General features: G+C 17.9%; 4 protein-coding genes across 7 annotated transcripts; 2 read left to right on the forward strand and 2 right to left on the reverse strand.

The window, feature by feature from the left end:
* Positions 1-750: 750 nt before the first annotated feature.
* LOC108003403 (E3 ubiquitin-protein ligase ZNRF2) lies at positions 751-5,943 on the reverse strand. The gene is made up of 5 exons (XM_017065623.3): positions 5,804-5,943; positions 4,630-5,356; positions 3,592-3,687; positions 2,621-2,726; positions 751-2,519 (listed from the first exon to the last, which is right to left on the reverse strand). The coding sequence occupies exons 2-5, from the start codon at positions 5,006-5,008 to the stop codon at positions 2,462-2,464; spliced, it is 639 nt and encodes a 212-aa protein (XP_016921112.1). The 5' UTR covers positions 5,009-5,356; positions 5,804-5,943; the 3' UTR covers positions 751-2,461.
* Positions 5,847-7,510, forward strand: LOC133665989 (protein stunted-like). Of its 2 annotated transcripts, XM_062073770.1 has the most exons (4): positions 5,847-5,989; positions 6,066-6,196; positions 6,488-6,525; positions 7,316-7,510. In XM_062073770.1, the coding sequence occupies exons 1-3, from the start codon at positions 5,961-5,963 to the stop codon at positions 6,496-6,498; spliced, it is 171 nt and encodes a 56-aa protein (XP_061929754.1). In that variant the 5' UTR covers positions 5,847-5,960; the 3' UTR covers positions 6,499-6,525; positions 7,316-7,510. The 2 variants fall into 2 exon arrangements, with proteins under 2 accessions (XP_061929754.1, XP_061929753.1); XM_062073769.1 differs by lacking the exon at positions 6,488-6,525.
* Positions 7,227-13,901, reverse strand: LOC108003365 (negative elongation factor D). Of its 3 annotated transcripts, none has more exons than XM_062073764.1 (12): positions 13,448-13,901; positions 12,224-12,404; positions 11,635-11,854; positions 11,444-11,551; positions 10,907-11,056; positions 10,556-10,686; positions 9,058-9,245; positions 8,720-8,972; positions 8,433-8,643; positions 7,863-8,003; positions 7,658-7,787; positions 7,227-7,585 (listed from the first exon to the last, which is right to left on the reverse strand). In XM_062073764.1, the coding sequence occupies exons 1-12, from the start codon at positions 13,470-13,472 to the stop codon at positions 7,551-7,553; spliced, it is 1,773 nt and encodes a 590-aa protein (XP_061929748.1). In that variant the 5' UTR covers positions 13,473-13,901; the 3' UTR covers positions 7,227-7,550. The 3 variants fall into 3 exon arrangements, with proteins under 3 accessions (XP_061929748.1, XP_061929749.1, XP_061929750.1); XM_062073765.1 differs by lacking the exon at positions 13,448-13,901 and adding an exon at positions 13,144-13,294; XM_062073766.1 differs by lacking the exons at positions 7,227-7,585; positions 7,658-7,787; positions 7,863-8,003 and adding an exon at positions 8,114-8,351 and having other exon boundaries at positions 13,448-13,487.
* A 41-nt stretch (positions 13,902-13,942) lies between these two features.
* On the forward strand, positions 13,943-20,095 carry LOC108003404 (lysosome-associated membrane glycoprotein 1). Its single transcript, XM_062073767.1, has 5 exons — positions 13,943-14,367; positions 16,052-16,509; positions 18,379-18,604; positions 19,224-19,412; positions 19,655-20,095. Exons 1-5 carry the CDS (start codon positions 14,316-14,318, stop codon positions 19,792-19,794), a joined length of 1,065 nt encoding a protein of 354 aa, XP_061929751.1. The 5' UTR covers positions 13,943-14,315; the 3' UTR covers positions 19,795-20,095.
* Positions 20,096-20,236: the final 141 nt, after the last annotated feature.

Genomic DNA, 20,236 nt, shown 5'->3' on the forward strand with positions numbered 1-20,236 from the left:
ATAAATTTTACTTATTATATTATTATCATTAATATAATAATATCATTAAAGTATATTAAAAAGATATGATTATATATATATATATATATATGATTTAAAAAAATCATATTATATCGAAAATAAATTTACTAGATTATATTCTAGGAATATAATTATATGATATGTTGGTATTTGATCAGGATTTATTAGAAATTATTTGTTCAACTATTCTATTAACTTTTAAACTTTGATATTATTATATATATATGTTATCTTATGTCTTGAATTTTTGAAACAATTTCTATATTTTTGATTTTTTTATAAATAATATTAGATTATTTGTTCTAAATTCAATGATTATATATTATATTTGAGTTCTTTTAAAATAATGGAAAGTTTCTTTATATGATTTTTTTTTTAGATAAAAAAATAATATATAATAAATAGAATATATCGATAATTTAGATATATAATTTAAATTAACAAATCGATACAATTATAGCAATCATAATTAATGACTGATTATAGTAATTCTCTATCTATTTCTATTTGATATTTTATTTTTGTCTTTTTTTATTTAATGCAAAATTGTTCATAAAATTGAAAAATAAAAAATATTTTTACGCATTAAATTTCGTGTTATAATTTATTTTAATTTTTAAACGAAAAAAATTAAATTCTCTATCTGCTTCATTTGAATATTCTATACGTATTTTTATTTCGTAATATACTGAAAGATTTGAGGTATAGGTTTCTCAATAAATTCTAGAATTCAATTTTTTCATTCTTATTTTATTTATTTTTTATTTTAAAAATTATATTTCAACACTTTCGTTAGCATTATTAACTAATTTTTTAAAGAATTATGTAATTATTTTTTATCATTTTCATGTTCGAATATCTTATTTCAATATAAAGAAATTCTAAGTTCTAACAAAAACTCAAAAAATAAATTGTTTTAAACGATATCTATACCTGGGATTATAATATGATAAATATATTCTATAAAATATTAAATTTTCATTTAGTTTTAAAATATGTACAAAATACATTTCTCTTGTGTAATATTACGACATGTAAATTATATGGTGTTATTCAAATTTATTCCATAAATAACAAAGTGAATATAAGACTACATATAAAAGTAAAACTTCAACAAATTAATATTTCAAAAAAAAATTGAATCATTTTTTTCATATCATTTAAAACATAAAATAGTGAAATTATATTGTGACATTGAAATATAAAAACTATTATAAACGCATACATTGTATATATTTCTATTATAATTAAAATGTATTGAATATTTATAAAGAAAACAGTTATTCATATATCCTATAAAAATATTACGTCCTGAGATAAAATAATTTGTAAATAATATTAACATTGATCACTTTTTATAATGTTGAAAATGATAGTAAATTTTACTTTTTTTTTATTAACATAGAATTTTTATTTTCATTTCTATAATATCATAGATATTATACCGAATATTTAAATCATTTTTATAATTCTATTTGGTTTGAAATTTTTATTTTATTAGACTTTTTATCTCATATGATACAAGTCTAATCCAGATATATACAACGCATATATTATTGGAAAATTGACAGACCACGTTTATTTTTGTTATAAAAACTCCTATGAGTTAATTCCTATCATGTAAAAAAGATATTAATTATGATATAACTTTAACAATAAATTATATTTCATAACTGCAGGACTTCTATTCTCTAAAAACATAAATGAAATTTATCACAAAGTTGAAATTTTAATAAAGAAATTTAAATCTAATCTTTTATATATACTGTTAATACAGCATTTCTCTCTCAACATCATTATTACTAAAAGTCTGTTTTTTAAAACTTTTATATATCCAACTCTTTCTTTTATGAAAGTATCAAAAATATCCTTTCTGGTGTACATTTCCCAACAAACAACAAAAATGAAACGTCAGATTTATAATGAAACCATAAAAATTACAATTAACTTGTATAACATAAAGTTTCCCCGATTGTTATTCAAGGCTTTTGACTAAATTTCATGATATTCCCTTCTCCAAAAACAATATACAATGATCAATAACAGATTAGCCTAATTATCCCTAATCCGACTCAAAAATATAAAACTAAGTAAAATTTGTAAATATGATACAATTGATAGTAAGCTATAGAGTAGTAGTAGATTAATTACAGATACATATAGATAATAGCATTGTATCGTTGAATCTTATGGCGATTTTTTAAGTCCCCTGCTTACAGTATAATCAAGGATTTAGTTCAATGTCTGCTTTTATAATCAAATTGAGTATATCTCATTCAGTCAAACAATTGCATACACCAACCAGCACAGTGGACTAGCAGCCATCTTGACTAGCTTTTTTTCATATTTTTTTCATTTCCATCCCCTTTATTCCCATTATAATGAGAGTCTTTGAAATAAACAAGTTGCATTGTGCTATTACAACTTCAATAGGTATAAATCAATCTCCAGGATGTTCAGGACAACTACGGTTCACTTGAAACCATTTATCAATACAACTGTAAAAAATTGTATTTTATTAATTTCATATCATAAATATTTATATTTATAAATAATTATAAAATAAATATATTTTATAAAATGTTATAAAATAACTTACTTTTTATGGTATATACATAGGCAAGGTAAACGAGCTATAACATCTCCAGGCTGTAATTCTTCAAGACAAATAACACATTCTCCTTTCTCATCAGATAATACATCTTCTACAATAATAATAAAAAAATATTTTGATAAGATAAAATAAATTGTTTTTTATTACATATTGTATATATGCAAGTTACATTATGGAAACAAAAAATTTGAAAATAAAGGAATTTAAAATTGAATATATTAAAAAGGAATCATGTAATATTTTATTATAAAATTATATATATAAAATTAAAATAAAAGTGAAATAATATTTTAAAGAAGTAACTATAATTGTTTTTAAATAAATGAATATTTTGAATATATTTATTAATAAATATACATTATATTTATTAATAATAAGTAATATTTGAACATGAATCAATCAAATCATTTTAAATTTCAAATCTTTATAATTTAAAAAAAAATATTTATAAAAAATTTTTTTATATATTATTATTATATATGGAAATTGATTAAAGATTTTTTTTCTTTAATATCATAATTGAAATATTTATTTATTTAATATATTAATTAAATATTAATTAAATATATTAATTATTTTTTGTTTAAATTTTAAACTATTTAAAATATTTTTAAATAATTTCTGCTTTATTTTATTTAAAAAATGACTAAAAAAATATCTAATATATTTATTTTTTTATTTGAGAAATTCCTAAAATTTACATAATCTTAAAGAAAATAATTAAAATTAATTAATTATTTTTAAACTATTCAATGTAGTTATTTATGCAAACAATTAACAATAATTAATTTTTTATACATATTATATATACATATATAAAATATATATATATGTACATATGTATATTTTTTATATATAAAAAAATTAATTATTTTTAATTGTTTCTTACATAAAAATATAATACTTATATATAATAATAATTGAAAAAAGTTTATAATAATTAAACAAAAACTCACCATTGTAACTAAGACGTGGCTTAGTTAAGCACATAACCAAGTGACATTCTATATCATCTGGTAGAATAAACTTGGAGCAAACAGGACATTTTAGACCTTGAATATAAAATAAAATGTTATTTGCTATTTTAATAATATTATATTGTCATGAAACTAAGAGAAATTATACCATAAAAAATTCTTCTCACTTGATTTACTGGAACAACTTCTGTCTCAGATTCATTTAGGCATGAACTTATTATAATTCCCATAATAAAATTCAAATAATTTTATTATACCCATCACAAACAATATTATAAAATTGCACAAAATTTTTTGTTTAGAATTATTATTTTACAATCGCAATTTAAAATTTACGCAACTAGGTTAAATCACACAATCGATTCATATGTGGTTACCGGGCCAACTATTATAACAACACGAATCAATCAAACAAATACCTTTCATATATTTCATCCACAATTATTTCAAAAAATTTTAAGATCGTAACATAACCTTACTTTTTCAAAATTTCATTTTAATTAATATATATATTATAATATATAATGCATCAAATTTAAATTTTTAGCATAATCTAAATACAATCAATTTAAAAAATAAAAAAATTATACTTATTATACTATATCATACTATAATTATATCATACTAATTCATATATAACATATCAATAAAAATATAAAAAATATATAATGAATTATTATTATTTTCCAAAATAAACAAAATTGAAAACAGAAATGTATCTATATTTATATATAAGTACTCTAGATAGCTGCATATCAAAAAGAAAGTTATGTAATCAATGATAATATTTATATTATATTAATTAATTTATTTTTGATTTTATGGATTATATAAATTTTTTATTTCATATTAAAAATTTTGAAAATAAATATATTATTATATTATATATTCATATAGTGATTACATTGGATATATGTATATATATATATATGTATATATGTAAGTAATAATAAATGAGATAAAAAAATAATCATTATTTTGAATACTATAATATATTATTATAATTAATAAACTTACCGTTAAGGGACCAAATATGAGATGGTAAACTATGTGCTGCATAAACTCGTCCACTTTCTTCATCAGCATCATCTGAATCAAGTTGTGGCAAACCAAGTGCTTGACCAACTCCAACTCCAACTGAAGAAGCAAGACTGCTTTGTTCACCAGATGTGAGATCTGGTACTGAACTTAAAGAACGAGCACGCTGCCTATTATCTCCAGATATACGAGAAGTTTGTGATTGATTTCCTTGCTGATGTTGATGTTGTAACATGCTAACACCTCCAGGAAGAGAACGTAGCATAGAAAATCCTTGCATTGCAGTTTCATTTGCTCCAGTAGAGGATTGTCCATTGTCTCCAGCAGATTGTGCCACAGTACTTGCTTTAGCTCCCATCCCAATTTTAAATAATAATAACGTGTTTGTCAATTTTGATAAAAACTTTTTGTTTAAAATAAAAATTTTAATCCACAATTGAAAGAAAAATTAAAATTATTCCAAATATCAGTCTTGGCAGTGGTACACGCACTGACAATTTTTGCAAATAGTCCTAGTTTTCTTGATTTATAATGTTATAAGAATAGTCTAAATTTGAATCTTAACTTCAGCAATATGGCAACACTCTGGGATTTAATATAGGCCGGAATTTTGTATACATACACTGCAATGAGTAAGTCATATCGTCCAAAAGCATACCAGCGGCTTATCACGCAAAACACCCCCCGACATCTTGCTAGAAACTTCCTAGAAGTCAGTGACCAGCTACTACAGAATGTTCCATTCATGTATTTATAGTGCATATAAAGTTTAATTTTGTATCAATTTATATGAAATTTCCCTAGTATTTAATAAAATTTTTGCAATAATTATATGTAAATATAATAATATTCATAATTTTTTTATTATTTATTATTTTAAATCTCAAAATATATTTTATTTTATTAAATACAATTATAAAAATATTAATAAATTATGAAATGTATTATATATAATATCTCTAGTTTTATTTTCAAATTTAAATATTGTTGCTGTATATATTTATGATTATTCAAATAAAGTGTATTTTTATAATATATAAATTTCTTAATAAAATTAGTCAAATTTTTTATTTATATAATTTATATAATATATTTTTTCATAATAGAAATTAATCTTGAAATTTAAAATGAAATATTCTTCAATCGTACTTACCTATCTTATAGTTGTAGTATTTATGCTTGTACTAATATTCCTTATAAAATATAGATGTAAGATATACTTATCGGAAAAGTGTTAGACTTAATTTATTTCAACTTATCCTATTATATTTAAATTATAAAAATCTTTTTTAAAAAAATTATCATTAAAAATGTCTGCGTGGAGACAAGCGGGATTAAAGTAAAATAGAATTTCAAATTTCACACTGTTACAAAAATTATTAAAAAATGTTATATAACCTGTGCTTATGTTTCAGTTACATCAATTATTCTCAAATAGCTGCTAAACTTGTTAGACAAGCATTAAAATCAGAGTTTCGAGCAGAAGCTTTGAAACGTGATGAAACAAATATAAAATTTACTCAATGGAAAGATGGTAAACCTGCTAGTAAGTATATTATTTTTATTTTATTTAATTATTTTATAAATATTTTAATTATTAATTTTCACAATTATATTTTGTTTATTTCAATTTATTATAATATATATTAAGTACAAATATCATATATAATATATATATGTGAATAAATAATTATATTTCACTGGTAATATTTAATTTCTATAAAATATCTTTTGCAATGAATTTAATTTAAATTTATGAATATATATTAAATTTGATCTCATTATTAATCATAATATATTAACTTACTTATTACTTATGGTAAAATTTTGATTACAGCTGAAAAGTAATAATATTTACTATAATATTTACAATATGTAAGTGTTATTTGTCTTTATATAAAAGTTTATATAAAAATGCACGATATTTATTAAATATTTATTAACAAAAATATTTATAGAGTGTGTATTTGCAAAGAGCAGGGAGAAAAATATTGTTTACTACTAAATATTTTATTATTAATATTATTAATATTATCAAACAATATACTATCAAATTTATATTTCTATAGAAAATAATTAATATAATTAATATAATTAATATAAAATAATTAATATAATCAGTGATTTATTAGCAAATTTAAAAAAATATATATAAAAAAATAAAAAGAGAATAACTTTTTAAAAAGAATTGAAGTTCTAGATAAATCAATGTATATTCATCAAATATATATACTATATATAATACATATATATTATATGTATATGTAGATTTTATATGCAGAGTCATAGATTTTAATATTTTTTTTAATTTTTATTTTATTTAATATTTAAATATTCAAAATTGATTATAACTAGTAAAAATATAATTCCTGAAAGTATTTAATAAATCTTAAAAAATATTTGATAAATATATTCTTTAAAATAGAATAATTTTTTTAATAAGATTGGATCAAATAACTTCAGTTTTTTTAAAAAGTTAGCAAAATTACTAGATGATATATAAAAAAATTTTTGGATTACTAGAAATTGTTTCTAACATCATATGTTAACATTTTTATTGTGTGATGCATTTAACATTTCAAATTGTAAAAATTATTTATTTTTATTTATTTATTAAAAAAATGTAATAATCTACAAAAATTACATTTTCTTGTTTTTGTTTCAGAAACTCATAAATTATAATATCACAGATTGATGGAGAAATCATCCTACTCTTCTAATATATACATATATATATATATATATCTATATGCATGTTCTTGCATATTGTATATGAAACAAATAAGAGATTTAATAAAATAGTAATTTATGTATAGTAATTCAACATTCTTGTAAGAAGTAAAAATATCCTATAATATTATTTGTTTCTTTTTAATTTAATCCATTTTTCTCTTAGAAGATCATCTTATAGTAGGACAATGGGCTTTACAATGTACTAAAAAAAATATACATATTATACATATTATAATTGAATATAATTTCTATGTAAGATATTTTATAAACTCACCTATAAATTCTGAGACAAGATCATTATCACTATCACCACGCATTGTACCTGTTATTTCTTCATCTTCAACCATAGGAAGGAATAAATGAATAAATTCGACTGTATATGGTGGAGCTATTGCTTCTAAAACCTAAAATATAATCATTATAATATTGTTAAACATAACGTACATTCCTTTTAAAAATAATAAATAATTTTATAATACCTCTGTAACAAAATATCTAATTAAAGATACATCTGTATCTCCACGTTGCCAACATTGTTTAATGTAACACACAACGGGTACTACGCAACCTCGACTTAATAAATTCACCATTCTATCAATTAACATTTTTTTCATTTCTAACTGTATGGTAAGAAAAAAATAGTATTGATAATTATTCATTTACAATAATAATATTACAATAATAATATTTATGCAAATATATATTTATTGTATTATATAAATGAATTATAAGATTTTTCAACTTTTTTATTTTTTAATAATATCTATAATAAAGAATGGAATGGTTATAAACAAAGAAATGAAAATTGAATTAAATAAATTATAAATAAAAAAATAAATTAAATAAATTTTTTTTCAACTTTTTGAATGGTAAATAATTTTAAGAATATAATATGTTTCAAAAGTATATATTCTTCATACTCTGAACATTCTTATTTTGACAATTAAAGAATATTAAAGAATTCGAATCTAGATTTAAAAAAAAAAAGAAATCATTTTGTTTCGTTTATAAAAATATAATTTATATTTTTTTTATTATTCTATTCTTACCTGCACAAGTATTTCTAGTTCATCTTGTTTACTTTCAAATAATTGTACAAGAAGTTGTAATACTTTTAGATGTAATAAAGAATGACAAACTACAACTTCATCAAGTAATGCAAGATGTACAGGACAATGTTCTGTACATAATTTAAAATATGATGGCTCTGTTACAGTACATTCTACCCATCTAATTACACCTACACTTACAACAGGAAACCTAAAAAAAAATAAAAATTAAATTATATATTATTTTGTTATAAATAATAATAAAAATAATATTTAATATATCATACCTTATGCTCTGATATAAAGTTTGTAATTCTGCTATCAATTCAGTAGATCCTTTATTAATATTACAAATATTGTGAACTTTTTCTATAGCTTGAATAGTCGTTTTTAATTCATCTTTGTTTAATTTTCGTGAATGTCCTTTTTTGGCTGGAATATCACATACACTAGCTGCATAAGCTAATAAATATATATATTTGGATTTATGTTCAGGATTAATTTTTACGCCTGGTTTAAAAAGTGCATCAACCAATAATTCTGGAATTTATTAATTATAATGTTGTATGTATTAATTCTAAAAATAATTATAATAAATAATAATAATAATAAATTATATTAATACCTAAAAATTGTGGATTACGAAGTAACTCTATAGGCGGTGGTTCCGCTGTTGAATAATTTCGAAATAATACACTAATATCAGCAGGATTCAAAGTATTTCGTGATAACATAGATGCCAATGCTTGACATGCACCAGGACTACTTGAAGCTCCATTAAGTGCCATTGTTATTGGAGTAACATCATGGTGACTATAAACATATACATAAATTAGAGACAAATCAAAATCTAATTTTTAAATTCACGAAATTTGAATTGAAAACTATCTGAATCTCAAACTTTGAATACTTTTTATTTTCATTTTTTTTTAAGATTATTCATTTTATTAAGAATTAAAATTTTAATTTCTGGAATTCTCTGCTGAATTCTCTTCTGAAATTCAGATTTGAAAATAATTAATAATAATAATAATTTAAAAAAAATAAAATTTGTATTTTTTATATTTTTTCTACATAAATTATAATAATGAATTGATAAAATTATGTAAATTAAAATAAATTTAAAATATAAATATAAACAAATTATTTATCATTAGTTAAATAAATATAAATTAATATGATCATAATATAAATAAACTATTTATACTTGAATTTTTCAAAAATATTTATATATATATAAATATTTATTATAAATATATATAAATTATTTATTACTTGGTTTTCAAGAGTTTCAAAGATTTTCGAAATTTCGAATGCTCCGTTCTTAATGTGAATTATACAATTTAAATCATATTAATTATAAAATTCTCTTCATTAATTATATGCAATATTTCTAATATATGGAATAAACAAATAATAAATTATTTTGTTTCAGTAAAGCTTTCTTTGTATTTGCGGAATGCAAAAATAAAATATAAAACAATCCTCTCGCGATTAAAATAATAAATATCAGCATCATTCTTAGTATCTATCATTATAATTTCAATTGTCTAAGAATTGTTATATATTTTATTATTGCACGGATCCAAAATCAAATTCGGCATTGAATTTGAAACATTTTAATAAATAAATGTAAGTAAATTTTTAATTGGATTATCTATTATTAATAATAGGTAATTAATTTTGATCACAATTTAAAGTATGTTTATAAAAATAATAAATAAATGATAATCGCAAATAATTTATAAAAAACACAATCATAGACATACAAGAAAAATTCTATATATATATTGTATATATATTCTATATATAACAATAGTAATTTTTTTTTACAAATATTTCGAAAACTAAAGCAGAATGACGGTACATGCATAAGAAAAAGTTATTTAAAATTTTGTTTTCTATAATATATTAAAAAATCATTAAAATTGATGAGAATTCTCTCTTATTTTGAATAATTATAAATATTTTTTTTTTCTGTTAAAAAATGATAAAAAATAATTCTTATAAAAGAAATTCAATATTATTTGTTATTATTAAATATATTTCCATTATATATTTGTTATTATTAAATATATCTCCATTATATATATTTAATAAAATATTAAAAAATTTTTTCTTACTTTTGTTGAGCACATTTAGTGATTTCCTGAGAAAGTCTTTTCATCATAAATCCACCACGAGATTCTTGTGCGAGAATTTGTAATAGCACTTGACTGTAGACATAAGTATGTTGTCCATGACACACCATTTTCTAGCAGCAAAAAAATCATAATAAATTCATCATAAATTATAATATTTAAATATTTTATTGGTATTTTTAAAATTTTTTGATTTTATTATTTTATTTATTTTTATTTATTAATTCTTAAATTCCTAAATTAGAAATATTTTCTATTTAATCTACTTTTTGAAAAAAATTTGTTCTTACATATAAATTATTTTTACATATAAATTATATATTTTATACTAACCGCACATTCTTGTATACTTGATTGCCAATCTTCTGTATTTTGTAAAAATCCAGCAATTGCAGTTTTTAAAACTCGTGAAAACACTTCAATTTGTTGGGCAGCTGTTGAAATACTTGTAATTTCACCTTGAAATCCAGCATCAGATATAAGCTATCAAAAATATATATATAAAAAAATATTTATAAAAATTTAAGAAAAAAACTTTTATAATGTACATAAAATATATATAAATAACTTTTGATTTATAAATAAGTATATATATATATATATATATATCATATATTTATTACATACACACGCGCTCACGCGCAGAGAGAGAGAGAGAGAGAGAGAGAGAGAGAGAATACAATATACATAATAAATATATAATATATAGAAAATGTTTTGAATTTTGATTTGTAAAGTTTAGTTCTTACTATTATTAATATCATCATAATATTATAATATAATCATATAGTATAAATCAAATATAAAAATAAATATAAAACATTTTATAAAAAAATTGAATTATAAAATTACCTTTTTCTATTTTTTTACCTTTATTGTAAAGTTCAACATTAAGCAGTCTGGATATTCTTCTGCAAGTCTGTAAATAAGTGATCGCCAAGTGGGATGTTGTATCATTTCTGTTAACCAAGCAGGAGTCTAATGCATAAAATATTAAATTTTAAATATTAATTAAAAATTAATCTATAATTCAAAAATCAAATAAAAGTTTACAAACTTACTTCACCCTCTTCTGTGAAGATTTTATCTGCTTTTTTGGGATCAAATGTTTTTAATATCATATCCTTTAAATTATTTTCTACCATTGCTTGAACATCTGTAACTTTAACTCCAGCAAGAATAAGCCACTCTGCAAGAAGATTTGCCATTTGTGCACAAGCTGTATAATTTTTAGATAATAATTCTATTACTTGTTCTGGATTTCCACCAGCTTGGAAATATCTATAAATTAGAATAATATTTTAAAATATTAATATTATAAATATTTTTCTGTTTAAATTTTTTAAATAATTAATAAATTTAGAAATATCAATTCCATATTTGTTTATTTATATTATAAAATTAAAATTATATTATATTATAAATAAATTATTAATTGTTATAAAAAATAAATAAATTATTAATTATAATATAATTTTAATACACCAAAACACACAATAAACAATATTTTTATAATTTCAATAATAAAATTAGAACAATAATTGAAATTCAATATATTGAATATATATTGAATTCAATATATTGAAATTCAATATAATTAATTGCAATAATAATTAGATAAAGTAATCATATCATTATAAAATATTATACCTCTTAAGTTGTGTGAAAATACCAGGTTCCATAATATAATCTGGTGTTTTAAATTTATCTAAACATTCATTTAATATTTCTTGAGGATTATCAAAATTATCTTCTCCACTACAATCTTCAGTTCTTGTCATTTCTTCAGTCCAAGTTCCACGATCTTCATCATAATCTGATTCCATTATTTCTAAAAATAATAATATTTTATAATAAATAATATTTATCCTTAATTTTTTTTTATCTTTTTTCATTCATTTTTTTATTATTATTTAGAAGATATTGTTAAGACTAACTTATACTTTACAACATTTAATGAATACAATTAAAATTAAACTTAACCTAAAACTTATTTTATATTTAAAATGGAATATTATTAATGTTATTTAATTATTTGAAATAAAATAAAAATATTATTAATGATTGTATATTTTATGTAAATGTTACTAAAATCTAAAATTTTATTTTTATAATTATTTTTTCACAAAATTTAATATTTAATATTTAATATTTTTTTATATTATTAATTATATTAAATTATTATAATTATGTAATAATATCAAAAAATAAAATTCAAGTGATTATAAAAATTTACTATAATTATTAATATTTTGGATAAAAATATAGATAAATATACTTATAAAATGCGGTTATCCTAATGTGTACAAGGCGTCTTTATGTATTTACATAGCATGAATTAACATTCATATAAATTTTAAAAATAGGTTAACTTATTAATAAATATATACAAAATTTTGTAATATTTTTATAGAATTAATTTTTAAATATATGTTGTTATAATCGTAAATTAATTTTAAAAATTATTTTAATTTATTTATTATAAACTTAATATTTAAATCTTTTATTTTATATTAATTAAATCGTTAATTTAAAAAACTTAAGAAATGCAAACATCTATTTTTTCATACTAGATATAATCCTTTGATAAAGAATTTATGATGGTTTATAAATTTCAATATGTAATATTTCAATGTAACACTTTTGTGAAAAAACAATTTTTCATTGCTACGATACAATACAATACAATACAAAAGTCTTATTTAATCAATCAATAAAAGATAAATTTTTTTTATTAATAAATTTTTTTTATATCATAAAAATAGTAAATAATATATAATTAAAAAATTATTGATAAATATATGAAAAAAATCATTCTATATGTCATTCTATATGTTTAAAAATTAGACAAAATATAAATTTTAATTTTCATACCAACAGTATTTATAATAATTTTCATATGTATTTTTATCAGATTAAATTAATAAAATTAAATTACAAAAAAGGATATATTATAAAAACGAATATAACTTAATTAAAAAATAATTTTTAAAAAATTTTAAAAATTATTTTTATATTTAATTCAAAAACTTTTATTAATTATACTATTATTAATTATACTATTAATTATACTATTATTAATTATAAATAAATTATATATGATAATTTATTGATAATTATATATAATTATCTATCTAAAATTGAATTTTTCTTGTAATACAAATTTTATAAACAAAATTTATATATTTTAATTTTAATTTTATTAACACTTATTCAAGTTTTATCAATTCACATATAATAAAAATTTTATTTTTCAAGTTATATAAGAAATATATTTATAAATAAATTATCACATATAATGAATCTATCATTAAATTTAAAAAAATTCAAAACATACTATATAGATTATAATTTATATATATCATTTATTAAAATATTATATTAATTTATCACATTATATTAAAAATTTAGAAAGAATTCTTTTTTTAATAAATATTTAAATATATAAAATTCAATAATTTTTTTAGCATATTTAATATTTAATAAAAGAATTTATTTAATTAGATATAATGTAAACCAACCCTTAAGGAAAATATGTGCTTTAGTTCACTCAATATGTATTTGTGAACATTTTCAAGGAATTATACATAGAATTGTATCGAACATTTACGTTGTGTCGTCATACGCGGTGTATTTTCACATATTTTTTTGTCCACTTATATTAGTGTTCAATTTGTTTAATAGTTATAAACGTTTGAATTTTCAGTGAATTTTACTTATTTTTAGCAATTCAAAACTTCTAATGATGTCGAAGTTTTTATTGCTTCTTTGCTTTACTGCTGTCCACGTTCTAGGTATGAATTTTTGAATACTTATAATTTTTATGTTCCTAACAAAAAAAAAACAATGAAATTTCTTTTTGTATATTCCCAAATTACATTTTTTATTTATATTTTTATATAATAAATATAATCATTTTTTATGAAATTTCTTATTATAATTATATATTACTTGTAAATTTATGATTTAATTAGAATTTTTTTACCTTTATTATTCATTATTTCACCAGTGTTTTTAATATACTGAAAATATATATAGTTTCTTTATAAAATACTATCATTTATAATAGAATTTTAAAAATTAAAGATATAATAAGATATTTAAAATTACTAATTTGATTTATTAAAATTATTGTTTAAATTAAAATATTTAAAAATATAATATTTTAAATTATTTTTTCTATTTTTTATTAATTTTGTAATTTACATATATAATCACATTATTTTATTAGATTTAACCAAAAATAAAAGTTTTAAATATCTATATTAAGTTCTTATATAAAAAAAATTAACATTATTCATTGTGTACATTTTTTAGTATAGTATAGTATAGTATTTTTTAGTATAAAAATTTATATATATTAAAAAAAGATATATAAATTTATATAAATTAATAAAAAATTTTTAATATTAAAATTTAAAATAATCCATATAAGTTATTGAAGTATTTTAATATGTATTATTATTATGACTATAATTAGTCATATATTAGTCATATATGACTAATATCTATAGTCAAACAATAAATAATATGATACATCATAAAAAAAATAAAATTCGTGCATTAATTAAATCTTTAAATATAAAATTATGTGTATGAAAGAATATAGAAAAATAGATTCTTTTTTATTAGTCACTAATATTATTCATTTTAATTAATATTCTAAAATTATTTTAAGCTAGATTATAGCTTTCACAAGCCATTGTTTTTAATAGTTGATTATACATATATTATGTCATTCTAATGATTTAAATTATAATCTTTTATTTTGATTATTCAATTTTTAAATTTTGTCAGATTATTATATTTTCTTGAAAAGATATAACTATCAGAAAATATAAATTTATATATATATTGTATATATAATTATTAATAATAAATATATTATTAATAAATATTTAATTTATAATAATGATAACTTAATATTTATTTTTTAAAATAATTTTATATATTATATTTTGTATATTTTTGAAAGAGAAAAAATGATCTATAAAACTGATTCAAACGTGATACAAATTAAAAAAATATTAAATGTAATTTGTTTTAATATATGTATAATTATTAATATAATAATAGTTAATCAAAATTTAACTTTTATGAATCTATTATATTATATATCTGATAAAATGATTCTGCAAATATAATTAATATAATATATTATATAATTATATTATATAATATAATATAAATAATGAAATAAAATAAAATAAATATAATAAAATATAATAGAAATAAAATAAAATATGATTTATAAAAAAATTATCTTTACATTAAATATAATAAATAATAATAAAAATTAATGAAAAGTGGAAATTTTTTTTTACAATTTTATTAATCAAAATATTAATTAAATATTCAATTATTAAATTTTTAAATTTGATTTAAAAAATTAATTAAAATGGACAAATTTTATTTTATATATATATTATTTTGTATATAATAATTAATTAATTTAATTTAATTTTAATATCAAAACAGGTGAAGACCAGGAAAATATTTTATCTAAAAAGAATGATGCTCTTCTCACTTCTCCCAGGACATCTTTACAAAATGATTCTGAACATTTAAAAGCAAATATTCTATCAAATAAGAATATTTCCTTGACAGATTTAGGAATTATTTCAGACACAGACGAGAATAAAATAAAGTCACAAGAAGTTACTAAAAATTCTTTTCAAACTTCTACAATTATTTCCAATCATTCTACTGTCATGCCATTAGATATGACAGCTATCCCAATTTCTACAAATGAAACATCTAAAAAAATTTCGGATATAACTAATCCAATAGTTATACATGCTCCAATAAATTCTACCTTGTCTTCTTATTTGTCTTCAACTGGTAAATGGACAGTTGTTAATGGAACAGATCAAATTTGTATTGTAGTACAGATGTCTGTGATGTTTAATATCTCTTATGTCGACGTTAATAATAAGGTTTGTATGAAATGTAGAACTTTATAGTTTACTATCAATTAATATAAACATATCATATTAAGATAGAAATATAAGTTGTAAATATTATATATCAGCAATCAATTATTAAATTTTATATTTATTAATAAAATTAAAATTACAGAATATTATTATTTATATAAAAATGGCATATCAGAGATGATATATATCCATTAAAGATTAAAATATATTATGATATTATTAAATTTCTAGAACAGTATTTAAAATCAATTAATTTGTTTTTTATAATTAATTTTTGTTATTAGATGTATATTTTTGTATATAATATCCTATCTATATTTTATATTTATATATTTAAAAATTATTTTTTATTTTAATTTTTAATTGACAAATTTGATATTTTTTAACTAATCATTTGAAAAATCATTTATTTAAATAGATTTGTCATTTAATTATTTTGAATATTTTATTGTATATTTTAAAAATATAAACAGAAAAATATATAATATTAGAAAATATAAAATTACTTTTAAATTTTTATATAAAAATAAAATTTTCTTTACAATCTTCAATTTTTCATTTAATATCAATGAATTTTTATTTAATTTTTCAATTATGTAAAATTATCAAATCTAGTTTAAATATCAATTGATTCATGTTAAACTCTATAAATTTACTTAAAATATAGATACATATTATATAATAATGATAAAACTAAAATATGACGAATAATATAAAATTATTTTTTTTATTTTTCAATTGTTTTGAATTTTATACTACTATTTATATTTCATTAATATTTTATTTCAAGAAAAATAAAAAAAAATTAGATTAAAAATATTGTAATAATTGTATACATAATATACATGCATATATCATATGTATGATTATATAATATATAATATAATACTATTATATGATACTATATATATAATATATATAATAAAATATATATATATATATATATATAAAATATTAATTCTATTTTATTAATTATTTAAAAAAATTTGTATATATTATTTGATTTTTCTCATATTTTATGTTGTAATAAATATTGCTACTATATAAAAGTTCATTGATCACGTTTATTATTTGTGCACATTATATATTATTATTTATTTTTTAGTTACTTTCAATATTTTCTTTAGAATAAATATAAAAGTAAAAAAAAAAAGAAAAATTAAAAAATACATAAAAATTATGTAAAATTCTTTTTTATTTTTGATAGATCTATAAAGAATGAACTAAGTATATAATCTATTATGTATCATGTATAATATAATATATTATATTATATATATATATAATTAGTATCTATATAATTAGTATCTATATAATTAGTATAATAATTAATCTATCATGATTTTTAATTCAAAATAACTATTAAATATTATGATAAAGTTTTAAACATTCTAATAAAAATTATATTTTACATTGTGCCTTCAAATATGATTTATATAGAATAATATAGAATGCCGAATTCGAGACCGTTCTAAAAAATTAGATTCATTAAGCTTGAATAAATTTTATGAGAATAAAAAATATATTACATATATTTATATATGTTTTATGTCTGGCAAAAAAGTTTGTTAATTCAAATTAATAAATGAATTTTTTTAACTTCTTGTTATTGTGGGATTATGTATCTTTGAAATATTTGTAAAGAATATTGATTATTATTCGCTTTTATATTATTTATAATTTCAGCATTTGTTTATTATGTATTTAAAATTTCTTTATTTTATATATAATTTGCCACATAATCAATTTTCATTTTTAGATATTCATTTGTATTATATTAATCTCGAAATACAACACTTATATTTTTAATATTTCAAAATAATTTTAGTATTAAATTGTTATTATTAATATAAAAAATTAATTTTTCAGACATCTTTTATAACATTCAATATACCAACAGACAATGTTACTACGAAAGCAAGTGGATATTGTGGCAAATTGGAACAAAATTTGACATTAGAATGGTCTGCTAAAAATATAACTAATGGTAGTATGACATTGCATTTTATGAGAAATGCAACTGAAAATGATTATTCTCTTTACCATTTGGAAGTCCTTCTTCCAGCATCAGATTTTCCTTCAAATTTAAAACTGAGTAAGAAATATGTTTTATTATTAATAACATTTAAAAAAATATATTTTTATATATCTATATTATATTCTTAAAAAATATTAGGATATATATTAACTTTTTTAATTTTTTAATATAAAATAATTCATATTTTTATATATTTTTATATATTATTTTTAAATATTCATATGTTATATAAATAATATTAATATTTTAAAAGTAAAATTAAATTTCATTAAAGATTTTATTAAATAAAATAGAATTAAATTTTTAATAAATAAAATTTTTTTTTAATATCTCAAGAATTATTTAATATATAAAAAAAATTGTTTCAATGTAAAAAAAAATAATTTGAAATATATAAAAAATAAATATAAATGTATAAAATGATTTTCAAATATGTTTTGAAAACTTTGATCAAATCAAACTTTTTCTTTAAATTATTATATTTTAAATGAAAAATATTAAAAAGGAATATTTTATATTTTATAACATTAATTAATAATTATTGTTACATATTCAATATTTCTTAAAATTTGAAATGAGAACTTATATAAATAACAAATATTTTATTATATAATTTATATTTTTATATATATATATATGTATTTATATATATAATATGTAATATTCTTTTTAATAGATGGATCAGTATCTTTAGTACATGAAACACCTGATTTTGAAGTTAGATTATCCAATTCTTATAGATGTTTAAAACAACAAACACTCAACTTAAAACAGAATAATAGTAATGAGACATCTGGTTATTTAATTGTATCAGGACTCCAATTTCAAGCATTCAAAGTTGATAATTCTACTGTATTTGGTTTAGGTAATGAGTTCAATATTCAATATAATTGTATATATTTAAAAAATTAATTTTTATATTTGTATTATATATTTAAATATACTTTTTTAATTTATATAAAAAAATAAACAATATTACTATTATATCATAGCTCATTAATTTTAAATTTTAAATTTTCTATTTTTAATTTATAGATAATAAAAATATAAAAATTTAATTAAATCAATAATATTTATTAGTAATAATTATTTATTATTATTTTACAGCCAAAGATTGCGCTTTTGATACACCAGACGTCGTACCAATAGCAGTAGGCTGTGCACTGGCAGGATTAGTGATTATAGTGTTGATCGCGTACTTGATTGGTCGTCGTCGAAATCAAGCTCATGGCTATCTTAGTATGTAATGTTAATATGTTTTTTATTTTTAATTTTTTTCGTTGATTCAGTGAAAATTTCATTATTTAGTTTATATAATGTATTATAATGTTAGCTGCAAAACTTAAAAAAAGATATTTCCCAAAAATCATATATTAAAAATTGCAATACGAACTTTTAAAAATATAATTAACAGAAAAATAAAGATATATAAAATTTATGATTTTATTACATCATGTTCACAATGTTCACATGTATGATATCTCTGAATTATAAAACATTTTATTTACATATTCAAGTAATAAAATAATACAATATATAACATATAAACTATTATTATTATTATTATTATTATTATCCCGATTTTCATCACTATTGATTTAATTCATCACTAAAATTGAATCATGTTGCTAAGAATTATGTCAAATTTGCAAAAATCTTAATTCAGTGTATAATAAAATAAAAAATATT

The sequence above is a fragment of the Apis cerana genome, linkage group LG4 (genome assembly GCF_029169275.1).
Source record: "Apis cerana isolate GH-2021 linkage group LG4, AcerK_1.0, whole genome shotgun sequence".
In the NCBI taxonomy this organism is placed as follows: Eukaryota; Metazoa; Arthropoda; class Insecta; order Hymenoptera; family Apidae; genus Apis; species Apis cerana.

Coding starts and splice junctions, on each gene's coding strand:
- LOC108003403 (XM_017065623.3), bottom strand. CDS start 5,008: ATGGGAGCTAAAGCAAGTACTGTGGCACAATCTGCTGGAGACAATGGA. Junction 3,688..4,629: donor TCATATTTGGTCCCTTAACG/GTAAGTTTATTA, acceptor TTTATATTCAAG/GTCTAAAATGTCCTGTTTGC. Junction 2,727..3,591: donor GCCACGTCTTAGTTACAATG/GTGAGTTTTTGT, acceptor TTATTATTGTAG/AAGATGTATTATCTGATGAG.
- LOC133665989 (XM_062073769.1), top strand. CDS start 5,961: ATGTCTGCGTGGAGACAAGCGGGATTAAA. Junction 5,990..6,065: donor TGGAGACAAGCGGGATTAAA/GTAAAATAGAAT, acceptor CTTATGTTTCAG/TTACATCAATTATTCTCAAA.
- LOC108003365 (XM_062073764.1), bottom strand. CDS start 13,472: ATGAAAATTATTATAAATACTGTTG. Junction 11,552..11,634: donor TCTTCACAGAAGAGGGTGAA/GTAAGTTTGTAA, acceptor TTTATGCATTAG/ACTCCTGCTTGGTTAACAGA. Junction 7,586..7,657: donor TCTTGTCTCAGAATTTATAG/GTGAGTTTATAA, acceptor TATTTTTTTTAG/TACATTGTAAAGCCCATTGT.
- LOC108003404 (XM_062073767.1), top strand. CDS start 14,316: ATGATGTCGAAGTTTTTATTGCTTCTTTGCTTTACTGCTGTCCACGTT. Junction 18,605..19,223: donor TCCTTCAAATTTAAAACTGA/GTAAGAAATATG, acceptor TCTTTTTAATAG/ATGGATCAGTATCTTTAGTA. Junction 19,413..19,654: donor TTCTACTGTATTTGGTTTAG/GTAATGAGTTCA, acceptor ATTATTTTACAG/CCAAAGATTGCGCTTTTGAT.